At 57.1% G+C, this 14,114-nt stretch overlaps 8 protein-coding genes across 8 annotated transcripts; 3 read left to right on the top strand and 5 right to left on the bottom strand.

The window, feature by feature from the left end:
- Nucleotides 1-533: 533 nt before the first annotated feature.
- Nucleotides 534-2,259, bottom strand: BDY17DRAFT_79070 (uncharacterized protein). The gene is made up of 2 exons (XM_033738709.1): nt 1,206-2,259; nt 534-1,151 (listed from the first exon to the last, which is right to left on the bottom strand). The coding sequence occupies exons 1-2, from the start codon at nt 1,938-1,940 to the stop codon at nt 801-803; spliced, it is 1,086 nt and encodes a 361-aa protein (XP_033593012.1). The 5' UTR covers nt 1,941-2,259; the 3' UTR covers nt 534-800.
- A 1,065-nt stretch (nt 2,260-3,324) lies between these two features.
- On the bottom strand, nt 3,325-4,817 carry BDY17DRAFT_321231 (pyridoxal phosphate-dependent transferase; the record flags this gene model as incomplete). Its single annotated transcript, XM_033736584.1, has 5 exons — nt 3,325-3,420; nt 3,475-4,437; nt 4,495-4,577; nt 4,635-4,705; nt 4,759-4,817. The coding sequence occupies 5 exons, from the start codon at nt 4,815-4,817 to the stop codon at nt 3,325-3,327; spliced, it is 1,272 nt and encodes a 423-aa protein (XP_033593011.1).
- Nucleotides 4,818-5,012: 195 nt separating this feature from the next.
- On the top strand, nt 5,013-6,234 carry BDY17DRAFT_291519 (glyoxalase-like domain-containing protein). Its single transcript, XM_033732674.1, has one exon. It carries the CDS (start codon nt 5,172-5,174, stop codon nt 5,952-5,954), a length of 783 nt encoding a protein of 260 aa, XP_033593010.1. The 5' UTR covers nt 5,013-5,171; the 3' UTR covers nt 5,955-6,234.
- BDY17DRAFT_79269 (uncharacterized protein) lies at nt 6,032-6,757 on the bottom strand. Its single transcript, XM_033738712.1, has one exon. It carries the CDS (start codon nt 6,620-6,622, stop codon nt 6,110-6,112), a length of 513 nt encoding a protein of 170 aa, XP_033593009.1. The 5' UTR covers nt 6,623-6,757; the 3' UTR covers nt 6,032-6,109.
- BDY17DRAFT_79200 (uncharacterized protein) lies at nt 6,355-7,811 on the top strand. Its single transcript, XM_033738711.1, has 2 exons — nt 6,355-7,004; nt 7,086-7,811. Exons 1-2 carry the CDS (start codon nt 6,755-6,757, stop codon nt 7,763-7,765), a joined length of 930 nt encoding a protein of 309 aa, XP_033593008.1. The 5' UTR covers nt 6,355-6,754; the 3' UTR covers nt 7,766-7,811.
- A 2,178-nt stretch (nt 7,812-9,989) lies between these two features.
- On the bottom strand, nt 9,990-11,195 carry BDY17DRAFT_321229 (putative Sin3 binding protein-domain-containing protein; the record flags this gene model as incomplete). The annotated part of the gene is made up of 1 exon (XM_033736583.1): nt 9,990-11,195. The coding sequence occupies one exon, from the start codon at nt 11,193-11,195 to the stop codon at nt 9,990-9,992; it is 1,206 nt and encodes a 401-aa protein (XP_033593007.1).
- Nucleotides 11,196-11,334: 139 nt separating this feature from the next.
- BDY17DRAFT_79036 (uncharacterized protein) lies at nt 11,335-12,181 on the top strand. Its single transcript, XM_033738708.1, has one exon. The coding sequence runs from the start codon at nt 11,540-11,542 to the stop codon at nt 12,116-12,118; it is 579 nt and encodes a 192-aa protein (XP_033593006.1). The 5' UTR covers nt 11,335-11,539; the 3' UTR covers nt 12,119-12,181.
- A 62-nt stretch (nt 12,182-12,243) lies between these two features.
- Nucleotides 12,244-14,064, bottom strand: BDY17DRAFT_307917 (ferric reductase NAD binding domain-containing protein; the record flags this gene model as incomplete). Its single annotated transcript, XM_033735153.1, has 2 exons — nt 12,244-13,631; nt 13,683-14,064. The coding sequence occupies 2 exons, from the start codon at nt 14,062-14,064 to the stop codon at nt 12,244-12,246; spliced, it is 1,770 nt and encodes a 589-aa protein (XP_033593005.1).
- Between the last annotated feature and the right edge of the window lie 50 nt (nt 14,065-14,114).

Raw genomic sequence — 14,114 nt, 5'->3', positions numbered from 1 at the left:
CCTGGCGTGAATGATGGAGTGTTTGGATGACTTCACGCGGGACGCGGCGCGAGGAAGTAGCGGCGGCGGAACCTTGAACCTTAAAAGCTTAAAGCGTGCTTAGTCATTTACACGTGACATGCCCGAGGGTGATATCTCGAGTCTCTCCTCGTTCATTGACACCTCTCCCAATGCACTCGACACACCTCGATCCTTGTAAAGAGATCTGAGAGCGTGCTCAACGGCCAGCCATGAGGAAGAATCCTGAGCACTCACGAAATCCTTCATTGCGGCCGATCGTACCCATCTCTCAAGCAAAATCTCGCTCAATCCCCCTCCTGAAGTTCTCACCGCACTGCTTTCTTCTCCAGAACGCTTGAGAGTATGATAGACGGCCAAAAATAACAACGATACTTCGATACTACCAAGTCTCTCAGCCCTTGGCCAATGTATTCATCTCCTTGGAATCTTTTTGCCCAACAATCCTTGTTGTGGGTTTTTCATTCCATCAATCTCGTAAGAATGCCCGAGAGACAGCTCCACGGGCAGATGTGAGAGGAAATGGAGATCCCGTTAGAAATCTCACTCCTTGCCTAACAAATCCCTCTCTTTACGAATCCACGGCAGTGGAAAGGATTCGACACACAAGCGAACAGCATGAGAGCTCACGAAAGCGCAGAGACGATGAACGCGGCCGAGTCTCCCCATTCTCATTGAATACACTACTTTACAAACTTCCATGCCCATCTGAACACTCTCACCACTCTTCTTCGACCCCCCAAGAAACCCCCCACATCACCCCCCCTTCCCTCTTGCTCGCATCAACCGCGACGAGTGAACCCGAAGCGCAGGATCCTCTGCCCCAGCGGATCCATTTCGCACAGATCCGCCAGCGGCTCGATCTCTCGCGCTTGCGAGCTGTTCACCCTCAGCACCCCAGGATTCTTCTCCTCGGTGCCGACGAGGATCGTCTCGCCTCTGGCGAAGAGCAACCTGCAGTCATCCGCCGCACCTTTGGAGAAGTTGCCGACGCAAACAATCTTGAGAGTCGGCACGCTGTCGAAGACTTTCTCTGCGATTCTGCGCGCCCATTCGCCGCTGTAGGGGACATGGAACATTGGGTCGACGAGGAGATGCACGACTTTGAGCGATTGCGAATCGGCCAAGTCATCCTGCGTTGCGTCAGTGATTCTTCGTCCACCGAACGAAGCCAGAGTCTCACTTACACACAAGTCGCGGAGGCTAGGGTCGTGGTATGGATCCATCTCACCTACTCGAAACTGGTTCGCGCAGACCGTCAACTGCTCCAGCTTGTCGGCCCAGGCAAAGAGCGTGTGTCTCGTCTCGTTGTCCATGCCTGTGGTGTCCCATTTGAAGTCTACCGTGCGATTGAAGTACAAAGTGCGCAGAAAGGGAGCGTGCTCGTGCAGTACGGGGCTACGAAACTCGAATGCTGGCAAGTCCGGAACGTGCAGCACCAACGTCTCTAGTTCTCCGATGACATACACGATCTCGCTGATGTCCTCATTGAAGATTCCGGACGAGGCCTTGTCGCGTGCAGTAATGACGAGATGACGCAGCTGTATGTTATCATCATCTGAGTCCAAGATGGCATGCGTCAGCAAGGCCAGAGGTGCGTAGCACTTTTGGAGCGTGAGCGCTTCGAGCTTTCCGATATGCACAGCACGACGGAGAACAGCACCAGCCAAGCTCAAGTCCATGCCATGACACACCAGAGATCGAAGGTGCAATTGTTGGAGTTTGAGTTCGCCGTCGCCCCAGAGAAACAGCTCCTGCATCCGTAGATTCGATCGTTGGGGCTCGGAGTCCGCAGCACGGCTGTCGCACAGGGGCGCGACTAGTTCGAGGGTGTCCAGCAATGGGAGCTTTGACAACGCCGTCCATACGCCCTGAAGGCTGGCTGGAACACGACAGATCTGAAACGACTTGATGCACTGCATCTTTTCCGTGGGCAACTGGGAAATGGAGTGTCTGGCGGTAAGTAGGCGAGACTGGTGTCGATGGATCGCGTGAAGGGTTGCTCCCCAGAGACTTGCACCGTCCGATCTGTGAGGGTTAGTCTCATCATCTGCCAGCGATCAAGACCAAACGCGACTTACGTGAACGTGAGCAGCGTGTTGTTGTTCAGACGGTCTGCGATGAGCAGAACCATCTCGTTGAGTTGGCTTGGCCCTTTCTTCCCCGCCGGAACCAGTTCGAAGTGACGGATGTATTGGACCGCTTTATTACGCGAGCTGAGCGCCAGGATCAGAGCCGGGAGGCCAGCTTCCTCGCGGAAGGTGACCTTGCGGTACATGTCGAGCATCGCCGCGTCGTAGAGGCCCCAGCAGGTCAAAGACAGACTCTTGAGGTCGTCAAGCCTCTGGACACGTTGGGCGATCATGGCTTTCACCTCCTCGGGGAGGGTCAGCAAGGTCGGCATCGTGTCTGTCGCGTTGATGGCAGTGAACAGCTTGGAAAGAAGATGGAGATGGTGTTGAGGAGCGAAACAGTCGTGGCGCGTCGCTAAGAGCACGGAAAAGGTGGTGATGAGTGCGTAACCGGTGTGGTGCGTCAATGAGAATGCGGCGACGGAGGTGATGGAAGCGAAAGGGTCGTGTCGCGTTGCTGAGAGCACGAAAAAGGTGGTGATGAGCGCGAGACACTCGTGGTGCGTTGTTGCGAGTGCAGAGACGGTGGTGATGAGCGTGGAACACTCGTGGCGCGTCGCTGGGGGTTCGAAGACGGTGATGGCAGAGAAAAGAGCCGTGGCGCGTCGCTGAGAGTTCAGGAGTTGATGAACGCGCGTCGCTGGGGGAGATGAGGTTGTGTCACGACGATGACCGCAAGCGCAGAGCTTACGTCGGGGTCGCAGAGCGTGCTGGAAGTGTCTTTTCGTTGACCAGCTCGATGGACGAGAGTTGAACGCGAGGAATGTGATGAGAGGGGTGATGGATCAAGCTAACGAGTGGGAGGAGGAGTTGATGGAAGCTTGCAGGCAGAAGGTGGAGGGTGTTGTTTTGTGTTGCCGAAATGTGACGCCGATGCACAACCCCTAAAGTCAAAGGACAAACGCTGCCTGGTTAGGAAGGCACTGGAAAGTCCACGTGACCACCCTCTCCCAATTTCGCAACCCTCTGCCTCCCGAATCTGCCGCCAGCGATATTCACCAAGCTGTCAGGATGGGCACAGAGGAAGTAATCGACTTTCGATGCCGCCGAGGCAGTCGCAACGAGTCGGCAGCGGACAGCGCATCTCCAATGACTTACCTTCGGAGAGACATGACAGATCGAGCGTCGCGTCGGCGAGGCGGTCTATTCTTTATAGTGAGCAGCTACAAGTTCTCTACTGAATATACTTGCGCAGTCCCCTCATCCTCTCCTTCGCCAACTCGAGCACATCATCGTTCTTGCACACCGCGAACCGTAGCCAGTCCTCAGCCTGCCGAGGCGTTAGCACCGTTGCACAACCATTCCAGAGTACGTCGAAACTCACCATATAAGCGTGCTCATCTGTAAAGAACTCGGTCGGGGGGATAGCAGCGAGTCCCACCTCCTTGATCAAGAACCAGCTCAGCTGGAAATCCCTCGGTCGACTCGCGACATGAGGAGGGAAATCGTAGCCTTCTGGCAGTTTGATCTTCGCCAAGTTCACCATGACAAAGTATCCTCCTTCCGGGATGGAATAGGGCAGGTCTAGCTCGTCCAACACCTCGCAGAACAGCTTCACCTTCGCTTGCATCTCTCTCTTGCTGTCCTCCCAGAAGTTATGTGCGTCGGCTTGCTCAAAGGCCACGGCCGTGGCTTCTTGCAAAGGTGACACGCTGCTGAAGCAGATGCGCGTGTGTGCGGCGGACACGTACTTGATAAGATGCTCCGGCCCGATGAGGAAGCCTACGCGCCAGCCCGTGGCGTAGAAGTTCTTGCCTGCGCTGCCGACCGTGAGCGTGAGCCTAGCGATTTCAGGCGAGAGGTTGCCGATGCGCGTGAAGGGCACGTAGTAGAGGCGGTCGTAGACTTCGTCGGAGAGGATGATGATGTTGTGCTTGACGCACAAGTCGCCGATGGCTTGTAGTTCGTCTTTGGTGAAGACCTTGCCGATGGGGTTGTGTGGGCTGTTGAGGACGAGCATGCGCGTACGTTCGTTGATGGCAGCTTCGAGCTCTTTAAGATCTAGTGACCATTCGCCGGCACTGGTCGTCTTCTTATCGCCGTCCTTTGGCGGGCGAAGCGGAACGTAGACCACTTTGCCACCGGGCATTTCGATATTGGAGATATACTGGTCGAAGAAGGGCTCGAAGACGATGACTTCATCGCCCTGCTCCAGGAAGCCCATAAAAGCGGAGAGCATCCCTTCATTGGCGCCGGTGGTGATGGTGACCTCGGTGTCGGGGTTGAGCTGGTGATCGAAGAAGGGAGAGTATGCATCGGCAATGGCCTTCTTTAATCGAGGACGGCCCTACTGGGTGCGTTTAGCTAGGCGGACGAGTAGGAGACGGGGTTTAGGATGGTGTACCTTGGTGGGGGAGTATTGATTGCATTCGACTCTTCCCAGCGCCTCTTTCGCAGCGTTGATGACGAAGTCGGGAGGGTTGTATCCTGTTTCAGCGAATCAACACCTGCCACTGACCGCTATGCTCCTCGCCCTGGACCAACCAAAGAACCCTTGTCCCATGTTCACCATCGGCTTCACATTGGATGCCTCGGCCGCTTCGTTGACAATGGACCTGCATCTTCCGTCAGTCCACCACAGCTGTGTAGGAATCTCGACTCTTCACACCAAACATCTTGTCTCTGCCCCGACACTCTCTTGGCCGGTTTGAAGGGATCTTGAACCATGATCGAGGCAGAGAATGCTCTCCTTGCTTCTTGGGGGCGCAAGGATGGGAGGAGATTGGCGCGACTAAAATTGGGTCGGAGTCGGAATGCAACTTGAGGGAAACGTTCTGCTGGTGGAAGTAGACGGGTCAATGGCTTCATCGCAGGTCGAATATAACGTTAAGCAGCAAGCTGAAGTCGAGGTTGGGTGTGATGTCGGGAAAGTTTGCGAGCTCGTCATTTCTCGAGGCGCCGAGATCGGCAGCTCGCCGGACAATACTCTGGAGACCTTCTGGCGCATGCCTCACCGAAGCATACTTGGCCTCCATTCCGACTAAGACGCCTGTTCATCCCTTTGACAGTGGCGAAGACGAGATGGCTTTCCAACTCGACCACGTCGTCCTACTCGTCCCCTACGACTACCTCGCCAACCCGCCCTCCTGGATCACGGACAACTTCACCCTCAGTCCAGGCGGCAGACACGGCGACAACAAAACGGAGAACCGCCTCGTCCTCTTCCGCGACGGCACCTACCTAGAGATCATCGCCTTCATCAACGACGACCCGGAAAACCGGCGCGGCCATTGGTGGGACAGACCCTATGGCGTAGTCGACTACGCCCTCACAGCCGCCCAACCCATCGACTACGATGCGCTGATCAAGCGACTCGAAAAGTCCGGGACGGGCATTGCGTACGCCGAACCTAAGTCTGGAGGCCGGATGACGGATGGGAAGGAGATTCGATGGAATGTCACGTTTCCCCCGGGGCCGGATAGAGGCAAGGTGCCTTTCTTCTGCGAGGATGTCACGGATCGGCAGTGGAGGGTGCCAATTACGGAGCGGAATACTACGCATCCGTGTGGCGCGCTCGGCATGGCTGGTATTCTGTCGGAAGTGAAGAAGGAGGATCTCGACCGGTTGTCAACGGCCAATGCGGCGGCTGTCGACTCACCGCAGCAGTCGAGCCACCGCTACGAGATTGGGACGCCCAAGGCGGTATCTCAGTTGAAGAAGCCTGCCATTCGACTTCAAGAGGCTTTGAAGGGCTCGGATCGGAGTCTATTTCTGAATCTCATTTTGCAGACTGGGAGAAGGGAATCGAGCAGGCCCATCTACGAAGTCGTAGACGGCGGCGTCGTCAGCATTCTCTTCGAATGATGCAGTTTGTTTTCCGATCATGGCAGTGCCAGAGACCCTTCCGAAGAAGGTGGCCCCCTCGGAATCCCAATGCGTCGCTAGTTGCACGATAGTCAGCCTCAACGCAGAATGACAGCATGCAAGTTGAGATCATCGGACGCACGAGGTAGACCGAATTAGAAAGCGAAGCAGTACTCGTCTCCTCCAAATTGTTCCGTGAAACGAGCATATATCGGCCCAAGATAGTCATAGCAGACACCAACCAGTGCACGATTCGAAGCACAATGAACGGGTTTTTGTATTCCATCCACACTCTCAAAGAAGAAGAAGAAGACTGCAACAGGGGTATCTAAGATTATAAGGAACACAAACCCAAACAACGCAAACCGTGCAAACCCCATGCATCTTGCGTCTCCGGTGGCTGCAGAAAACAAGTACACGCCAAGTTGATAGTCCCAATACCAGGCCGCCTGAAAGAACTGTTGCGTAACGCCCCCGGTCAAAAGCCCACTCTGCGCCACGCCGGTAATCAAACAATGCCCCGAGCCTCCTCGGTGGCCGCCATCACCCTGTAATCCCAAAACGCCGTGCGGAAGTGCAATATTGTAGTTGTACAAGTGCAGATTGCTCTGCAGCCAGGCCAGTCTCGCGAGGAGATTGACCATGTTTCTAGATGTTGCTGAACCCATGGACGTCCGTTGTCCTTTCCTCCAACGCCGATGTGCTCGCACTATGCTGATAGGAAGCTTTGATGGAAATGGGGCTCGGTTGGTAGTAATACATCGAATGTCGAATGCGGCGTCGAAGGAGGATATTGTTACATGAGGTTGGATGCTGATCGATGTGGAGTGTCGTCGATAGAGGGCGCCGTAGATCGACTCGTGCTATCGCTTCTTGCGAGGAGGTTGCGCAGGAGGTGCAGGTTTGGGGCGGCCCGTGGTGTCTACCACGTTGATGATCAGTGTATGCGCGTAGTGCACGCTCGGCTGCAACTTACCATATGCGCCTCGTCCCATGTTTATGGCGACGTTGTCTTCTCGGACAATCATGGACGGAGTGTGTCTGAGAGCGGCGCAGAAGGTCAGTGGACGAAGCACAGCAAAGACGGAGGGGCGCAGGGAAAGGGTAGGGCGAAGGAAGGGGTAGACTCACTCGGCGCTGCCCTTGCAGCGACTTTGCGATGTGACTTGTTATCGAACCGCCTGCGCGGGACGATCTGCGAGATTTGGGGGGCGCGCCGCGACGGCGGGAACGGGGCGAGAAGCGGGACTTGTCAGGGCGGCTTGTGGAATGTTGGAGCGGAGGCAATGATGGGCGCGGGTGGGAATGATGAGGGCTGTCGTTGTCGTGGAGCGCTCATTAAAAGCTGCGCCCGTTGCTGGAGAGAGGAGAGAGAGAGTAGGGAGCGACGAGAGAACGAGGTCTCGGAACAAAGAAGCGAAAGCAGAAAAGGAAAAAGAGACAGAAGCGAGACAAGTGACAACAAGAAAGAGAGAGAAGCGAGCGATGGCAGCAACGGAGAAATATCAAGCTCGCAATCGATCAACGCACAACCCCCTGGACACATGAGTCTTGTAGGCAACTTTTTTTGGAATGCGTCCGGGGGGCGCATCTTCCGCACTGACGTAGAACGGGGGAGGCCGGGCAGGTGTGAAACTGCCAAACGGGGATGCGTTGCAGGCGACCGATCGGACGAATCCCCCTTTCCCGGCGAGGCAACAACGAGACGCAGGCCTGCGAACGGGGCGGCGCGCGCGACACGCGAGAGGTCAATTTGCAGATCGCCTGGCTGGCGGGCGGATTGTGCATCCGCGACGTCGGATCCGGGCTAATTGGGACGGGCTAATGCAGGAACGGTTGACCCTGGCGAGGATGGCGGCGACCGGGGTGCAACGCGCAGGGCGGGCCTGGGGTTTTCGGGACGTGTTCCTTTTCGTGGTCCACCAGCGATGATGTCCAAATGGGTCCATGTCCGTCACTCTCAATGGAGGGCGTGGCGAGAGGCGTCTGCTGTGTGATGACCGGCCAGGGGAGGCTTGATGGCTGTGACGACCATCCTATCGCGCGCGCGAGATGAGGTGATGCGCCGGCCATTGGCCAGGCCCGACGTTCCGCAGCCGAAGGGGAATTTCCATCGCACATCATGTCGCATGCACGACTCGGACAAACAGCGTGCATCCATCCATCAAACCACGCATGCATCTAGCCGACGCGGCCTGGAACCGGGCCTGCCTCTCGTTCCCCATCCCATCCCATCCCATCCCATCTCCTCATCTCACACACACTCTCTTCTTCCCCGTTGGGTAGGACATGGCTCCGTGGGCTTGGTATTAATAACTTTGCGCACCGTTTCCCCGGCCGCGCCTAGCAAAACTCTCCCTCGTTAGCTCGCCGTCCCGAATGCAACCACACGCCTTCCACGCGCCATCGAATCTCGGCCGCTTTTGCACAAATTCGGGAGAAGTGATCAAGAGGTCTGCAGATTATTGTCGTCCACCTGCTTCGACGCGCGAAAGCAGGAAAGAACAGGCTGCCCAAAGGAGCGATTAGCGATGCTCAAATCTCACCTGTCCGTGAGAATGGGAAAGCCCAGAACCAAAAGACACACATGTACGCAAACGAGGCATCTCGGCGCATCGCAGAAATCCCGCCGACCTGCATGGAGAGCATGGGTTAAACGGCCGGGGAACCCTTCGGCACATCGAAGCCACCAACCTTAACCAGATTGCTGGCAACCTCGCGGAAGGGTGAATTGCGATCTGTCATCACGCACCCTTGTCGTCCGCAACAGAGCCTCATCCCATCCACTCAAATCAATAAAATTGGTAGACGACCCCCGTCCTCCGCCCTCCGCCTCTTTGTCAACCGGGTAGCCTCCGATAGCGTGGGACGAACCTGTCACCAAACCCACTTCTTCCCCCGCATACTACTGTACCCATTCCCGGCTGCGGAGTGGCGATTGAAACAAAGCGAGAATGCGGGTGTGCTACGTGTAACGGGCATTCACTAGCGGCCGGGCCAAGGATGACCCCGTCCGTCAACTTGGATGCTGTTTGCTCTGCTACACGTCCCGTTCCCTGCAGCCTGCCGTACGTGGGCCGGTCCCGACGCTTTCATGTCCGGGTCGTTGTTTGACAGATGTACGTGATACTTGCAACCGAGGTGTCGCCCATACGAGAAGAGAAGTGAAGCAGAAATTCTTGAAGTGTGGAATCTCCAGAGGAGAGTGCATTAAAAGTCGAGTAGCGCTCAAAAGTATTTACATACACGCAATCGAAAGGCCATTCTCATCCGCGAAGCGCAAGCAGCCTGACAAACCATCCCACCGTAGAAGTAAACCAAATAAATGGGACCCCTGCGATGGTAATGATGCCATCCCGCCAACGACAAGCGAGCGAAAGACAGCAAAAGCAGAACAGAAAGAATGCAACTCCATCAAGCTCCAGCGGCACATCACTCATGCGCGAGCTCCAGATTGTCATCGTTCCATTTCCATCCCCGTTCGGCTTTCGGTCGTCGTAGTGGTAGAAGGAGTAAAAGTGAAAAGGTCAACAAGCACGCGAAGAAAGTTCGCGCTGCAGCGCAAAGACAAAGCGGCTGGTGTTTGTCGTCAGCCAGTCGTGGTGGTGCAGTGGTCGTCGCACCTCGCGCTCGGGGTATATTGAATCCAAGTGGATATCCTGATTAGGTAGAGTAGGTGGTCGAGCAGAAAAGAGGCGACACCCATGTCAGTCCAGGTCCTCCTCCAGCAGTCATCGAAGAGGTGGAGAGAGGCTGGTGCCCAGTGTCGTCATCGCGAAAAACAAGTATGGTATCGTATCCAGCAGGCGTAGCAAGCAAGAGAGTTTGTCATGTCAGATGTAAACATGCCAAGAGAGGGGAGAGAGTCTGAACGCCCACACCCATGTCAATCCAGGATCTTCAGTCAGCACTTGACTTTCGAAGACTGGTGCCCAGTGTCCGTTCAATTTCCAAGCAAGAGAGAGTGTGTGAAGGAGAGCGCCGGGGTATATCCCGCCGTGTCTCCAGGTAAATCAAAACGCCGGTGAGCGGAGCTCACATGGATCCCAAACTCAACAGAGCAGCCACTGCAGCCCTCTCCTCGGGCGAGGCTAGGGACGGATCCATGCTCAAGGCTGCAGTGTCGGCGAAGCCGCTCTGCTGGGGAAAGGAAGTAGATTGAGGGAAGCGCCAGTTGGCCATGGCGGATGGTCGTCGACTCCAGCTTCTCGACGGTCCATGACCCGGAATACTGATGGCGTTATAGTCGAGCCGCGGGGCACCAGGAGTGGGCAATGAAGCCTTCCGTAGTGCCGCCGGGCCGACCGCAGCCCAGTCCTCGTCATCGGTGTCGTCATTCATGCTGGAAGAGGCGTTGTCGTCGGCAGGAGCAGACTGTCCGTCGAGAGACATCTTGTCTGCCTCGTTCTCCGGCACGTCATCGTCTTCGTCCATGTCCAGCTCCAGCTCGTCCTCCTCGCGCAGGCTTGACGCCGTCCAGCTGTCACCGGAGACATGGTCGCAGTAGGCGGAGTGCAGTCGATGACCAGGCATGTGCATGGCAGAGTCGCCATTCGACACGGCATAGCTGCTACGCTCGCTGCGCGGTGGCGACATGTGGCCATCCTGGAAGGAGCCGATGCCGGAGTCTTTGGACGAGCCCTTGATGTGCGCATCCCATCGACCCCAGCCGGTTTTGCTGAACGTGACGCTGCCATCCGGTCCGCCGCCATGTCGACTTTCCAGCGCAGCAACGACCAGTCGTCGAGCCTTGGCTGGCGGGATGCGCGAGAAGCCGGGGACGGAGTGCGTCAGCTCACCCATCACGTAGCGGATCGGCCTCGGACCGTTGCCCAGCATGATGGCGGGGAGATGGTGTTTTGCCAGCATGGCAGGCGTGATGGCCGCCGAGGCATCCAGCCCCGATAGCGCGCCACGGCTGAGTGGTGTGCCTGCTGGCTCGGGTGGCAACTCCGTGTCTTCGGGCGCGACGTCGCGGTCCTCCCCTTCCTCTTCTTCCCTCTCATCGATCATGTCCATTTCGTACTCGATGTTGATGGGGGGAGGGGAGTGCAAGGTGGGGTAGACGACGTGGGCAGGCAGGTTGGGGGAGATGGAGTTGGGCGGAGTGGGCAGGGCGCCAGCCAACTGCTTGTCGCCCGAGGAGGCAGCAGCGGCTTCGACGTTGTCGCGTCCGCGGGGAAAGTCGAGGGAGAGGTTGGGCGAGGCAAGAGCCATCGCGATGGAGGAAGTCAGGGCCATGATGGGGGGTGGTGTTATAGAAGGGAGCTTTCCTGCGACACGCGTACGTGATGAGTCAGAGCCGGTCGGGAGGAGGGTGTAGGGGCGATGAGGGGGCGGTCGGGGTTTACGGATCGCGCAAAGGGATGGAGATGGGGATGCGACTCACTTGACGGGGCAAGAAAGCTGCTCTTGAATAACGGCGCGTCGTGCTGACTCGGAGGTCGTTGCGACGCCGGGGACGGGCTGACGGGGTTGGCGGGATCGCGACGGCGGTGCTTGACGGGCCTGGGTGGATGACTTGAACAACGGATTTCACGTTGAACAAGTTGGGGGGGAAGTATGGGTTCGAGCGGTTGGTGCAGATGGTGTTGTTGTGTGATGGTGGGGAGGAGAAGGCAGAGGGAGGAGGAGGAGGAGGAGGTGCGGGTGAGGGTGTTGTCATTCGGAGTGCGCAGCCACGACGGGTTGGCGGCGCGAGCTGTGATTGGCCACGCCATTCCACCAGCTTCCGCCCTGCTCCTGCCGCTATCTGCACCCACGAGGCAGTCCTAGTGGCTGATAGCCAACACTCGCTTGCCCTCGTCCACTCTCCCACTCTACGTCAACGACCGCGCGGTGGGTCGGGCCAACACGTGTTGAGTGCTCTGACGTGTAGATGGACGGCCGTGTCGCGGCGGCGTATCCCCTCCCACGCCCTTCATTTCATCCGCCCCTCCGACTTGCCCCGCGCGAAAGCTATCTGCCACCATATGCATCACCTCGGGAGTCGTCCAGGCCAGACGCGGGCGGTTTGTGAGAGCGCGAGACCCCTCTTCCGTGCCATCTTCAAGCCCCTCATCCCACCAGCTCGCGTTGCTAGTCCCTGCCTGCTTCTGGGCCCACACCAGCTCTGCCACCACTGCGACCAGCCCCGCTTTCGGCCGAATGCGCCGAGTCCATAGCTGGCTTCCAACCCAGGCATGCCTAGAACAACTCCTGTGGGCGAGAATCATCGATGCGATGCAACGCCGGCTGTACTTTTACCCTGCACTGCATTCTCCCGGGCGAGTACCTACTGTAAGCCGGCTCAAAGCGCAAAATGCTCCTCCCAAAACCACACCGCTCTACCCTTCGCCGCCCATCTTCCAACTTCCCTTCGTAGACCGCGATTGAGGCCACCGGGTCCACATACCACCACTGCCACGCGCTCCGAGTCGCGGTGCGAGAATGTGCGGTCAACGAGCCTCCTAAGATCCGGCCGCCCCGCGTAGATCTGTACATCTCCTCCGCCCGACTCGACTTTTTCTTCTCCCAGAAGGCCCTTGCGCTCTTCTAATTCAATGCCCTCTTGATTCTCGGCGTACACTGCCCTTCCTTCTTCCACCCTCTCCCTAATCGCATATCTCGAGTCCCCTATCTCCGCGTCGTTGGTGACGTTCCCCGTCAAGTAGATCTTCAGCCTCTCCGCGAAGCCTTCCCTTGCTGTAGTGGATTCGGGCAGCGCCCAAGTCACATCTGCCATGGACCGTGCGATCCACACAAAAGTCGCCTTTTGTCTGCGGTAGCTCCCTTTGCTTGGGCTGAGGTCGGAGAGTAGCTGCTGGTACAGTGGCAAGATAAAGGTCGCTCCGACTCCGCCGGCAACCAGTAGTATGCGATCGTATTGGAGCAGGGTATCGATGTGATTTCCCGTTCCGTACGGCCCCTCGATGTGTACGCGGTGATTTGTCTGGCCCAGCTTGGCTTGGTGTGCAAGTCGTGTCGTGTTCCCACTCAAAATACGAGCCACAAATCGCAGGTGGCCATCAATGGCCGGGACTGACACCACCGAAAAGGGATTTCTTCGCAGCGCGTATGGGACATTGCCATCAACGAGGGCGATATAACCATGTTGCCCCGGGCGCCATTCGCGCAGCCACTTCTTTCCCGAGAGGCGAGTGTTGTCCACGGATAGCTCGACCAGGCTCGAGTTGGGAATCACTCGGAGACTTCCGCTTTGCTGCTTCGAGTCGAGCATGCGCAGTCCGACATTCAGGGCGTATACAGCCGCTGCTTCATACACGAAGACTCGGATGTGACTGACGTGAAACCATAATATCGGCAACAGCACCGCCGATAGTGTAACGTGAATGATGTAAAATGCTCGGTAGCTCCTCTTCCGGATGGGGGCCAGGGTGGTCGTCCCGATGACCACGAAACTGATGATTGCAACGATGCCGCAGACGACATATGCTTCCTGGACTTTGGCCGCTAGTAGACCGGATCGGACGTAGAAGTTGAGGTAAAAGGAAGCATGGAGAAGCAGTAGGATCGTGATGATGCGGCCGAGCAGCTGGTGGATGATGTTCAGCCGCTCGTGAGTGCAGCCCGTCATAAGGGTGATGGGCGAGTAGGGTGATTTGATGGCCAGGAGATAGTGAAGGGGTAGCTGGGAGGCCGCCACGATGCCGAAACGCTTGGTCAAATGCAGGTAGTCTGCAGGAGATTCTTAGCTCGCGCATTCGAGTACAATGAGGGAATTCTTACCATCGCCCGTTCGAGGGAAGCAAAGCACCAGTAGATAGACCAGCCAAACTGCCGCAGCCGATACCTCCCCTCTTCGTCCCAGATAGCCACCGGCAGCATCCACGGGCTCACCACATCGCCACGCAAGTTTCCTCCAGATTAACCGCGCATTGGAAAGCCCACTACGTTCTCCATGTCGTCCGTTCTTGAGGTGCGGAGAACTGGGGACATCCTCGTCCACACGACTCCGATTCGCCAGCTTGGAACAGAGGAAGTAGCATTGGATAGCGAGTAGTGGAGCGAGAGCAGATAGCTGCGCAACGATGGCGTAGAAGTCGAGATTTTGTCGGCGCTGCTGCTTCTGCGCCTCCGTCAAGTCGACAAAATGGTAGGGCCAGGCCATGCTGAGCGAGACGGTTCACGCTTCCATCAGATATGACGCGGAGAAGGGGA

The sequence above is a fragment of the Neohortaea acidophila genome, assembly GCF_010093505.1.
Source record: "Neohortaea acidophila strain CBS 113389 unplaced genomic scaffold BDY17scaffold_2, whole genome shotgun sequence".
NCBI classification, from domain to species: domain Eukaryota; kingdom Fungi; phylum Ascomycota; class Dothideomycetes; order Mycosphaerellales; family Teratosphaeriaceae; genus Neohortaea; species Neohortaea acidophila.
This window is presented reverse-complemented; position numbering and strand designations above follow the sequence as displayed.

Coding starts and splice junctions, on each gene's coding strand:
- BDY17DRAFT_79070 (XM_033738709.1), bottom strand. CDS start 1,940: ATGCAGTGCATCAAGTCGTTTCAGATCTGTCGTGTTCCAGCCAGCCTT. Junction 1,152..1,205: donor CTAGCCTCCGCGACTTGTGT/GTAAGTGAGACT, acceptor GACGCAACGCAG/GATGACTTGGCCGATTCGCA.
- BDY17DRAFT_291519 (XM_033732674.1), top strand. CDS start 5,172: ATGGCTTTCCAACTCGACCACGTCGTCCTACTCGTCCCCTACGACTAC.
- BDY17DRAFT_79269 (XM_033738712.1), bottom strand. CDS start 6,622: ATGGGTTCAGCAACATCTAGAAACATGGTCAATCTCCTCGCGAGACTG.
- BDY17DRAFT_79200 (XM_033738711.1), top strand. CDS start 6,755: ATGAGGTTGGATGCTGATCGATGTGGAGTGTCGTCGATAGAGGGCGCC. Junction 7,005..7,085: donor ACGGAGTGTGTCTGAGAGCG/GCGCAGAAGGTC, acceptor GGGTAGACTCAC/TCGGCGCTGCCCTTGCAGCG.
- BDY17DRAFT_79036 (XM_033738708.1), top strand. CDS start 11,540: ATGGTGTTGTTGTGTGATGGTGGGGAGGAGAAGGCAGAGGGAGGAGGA.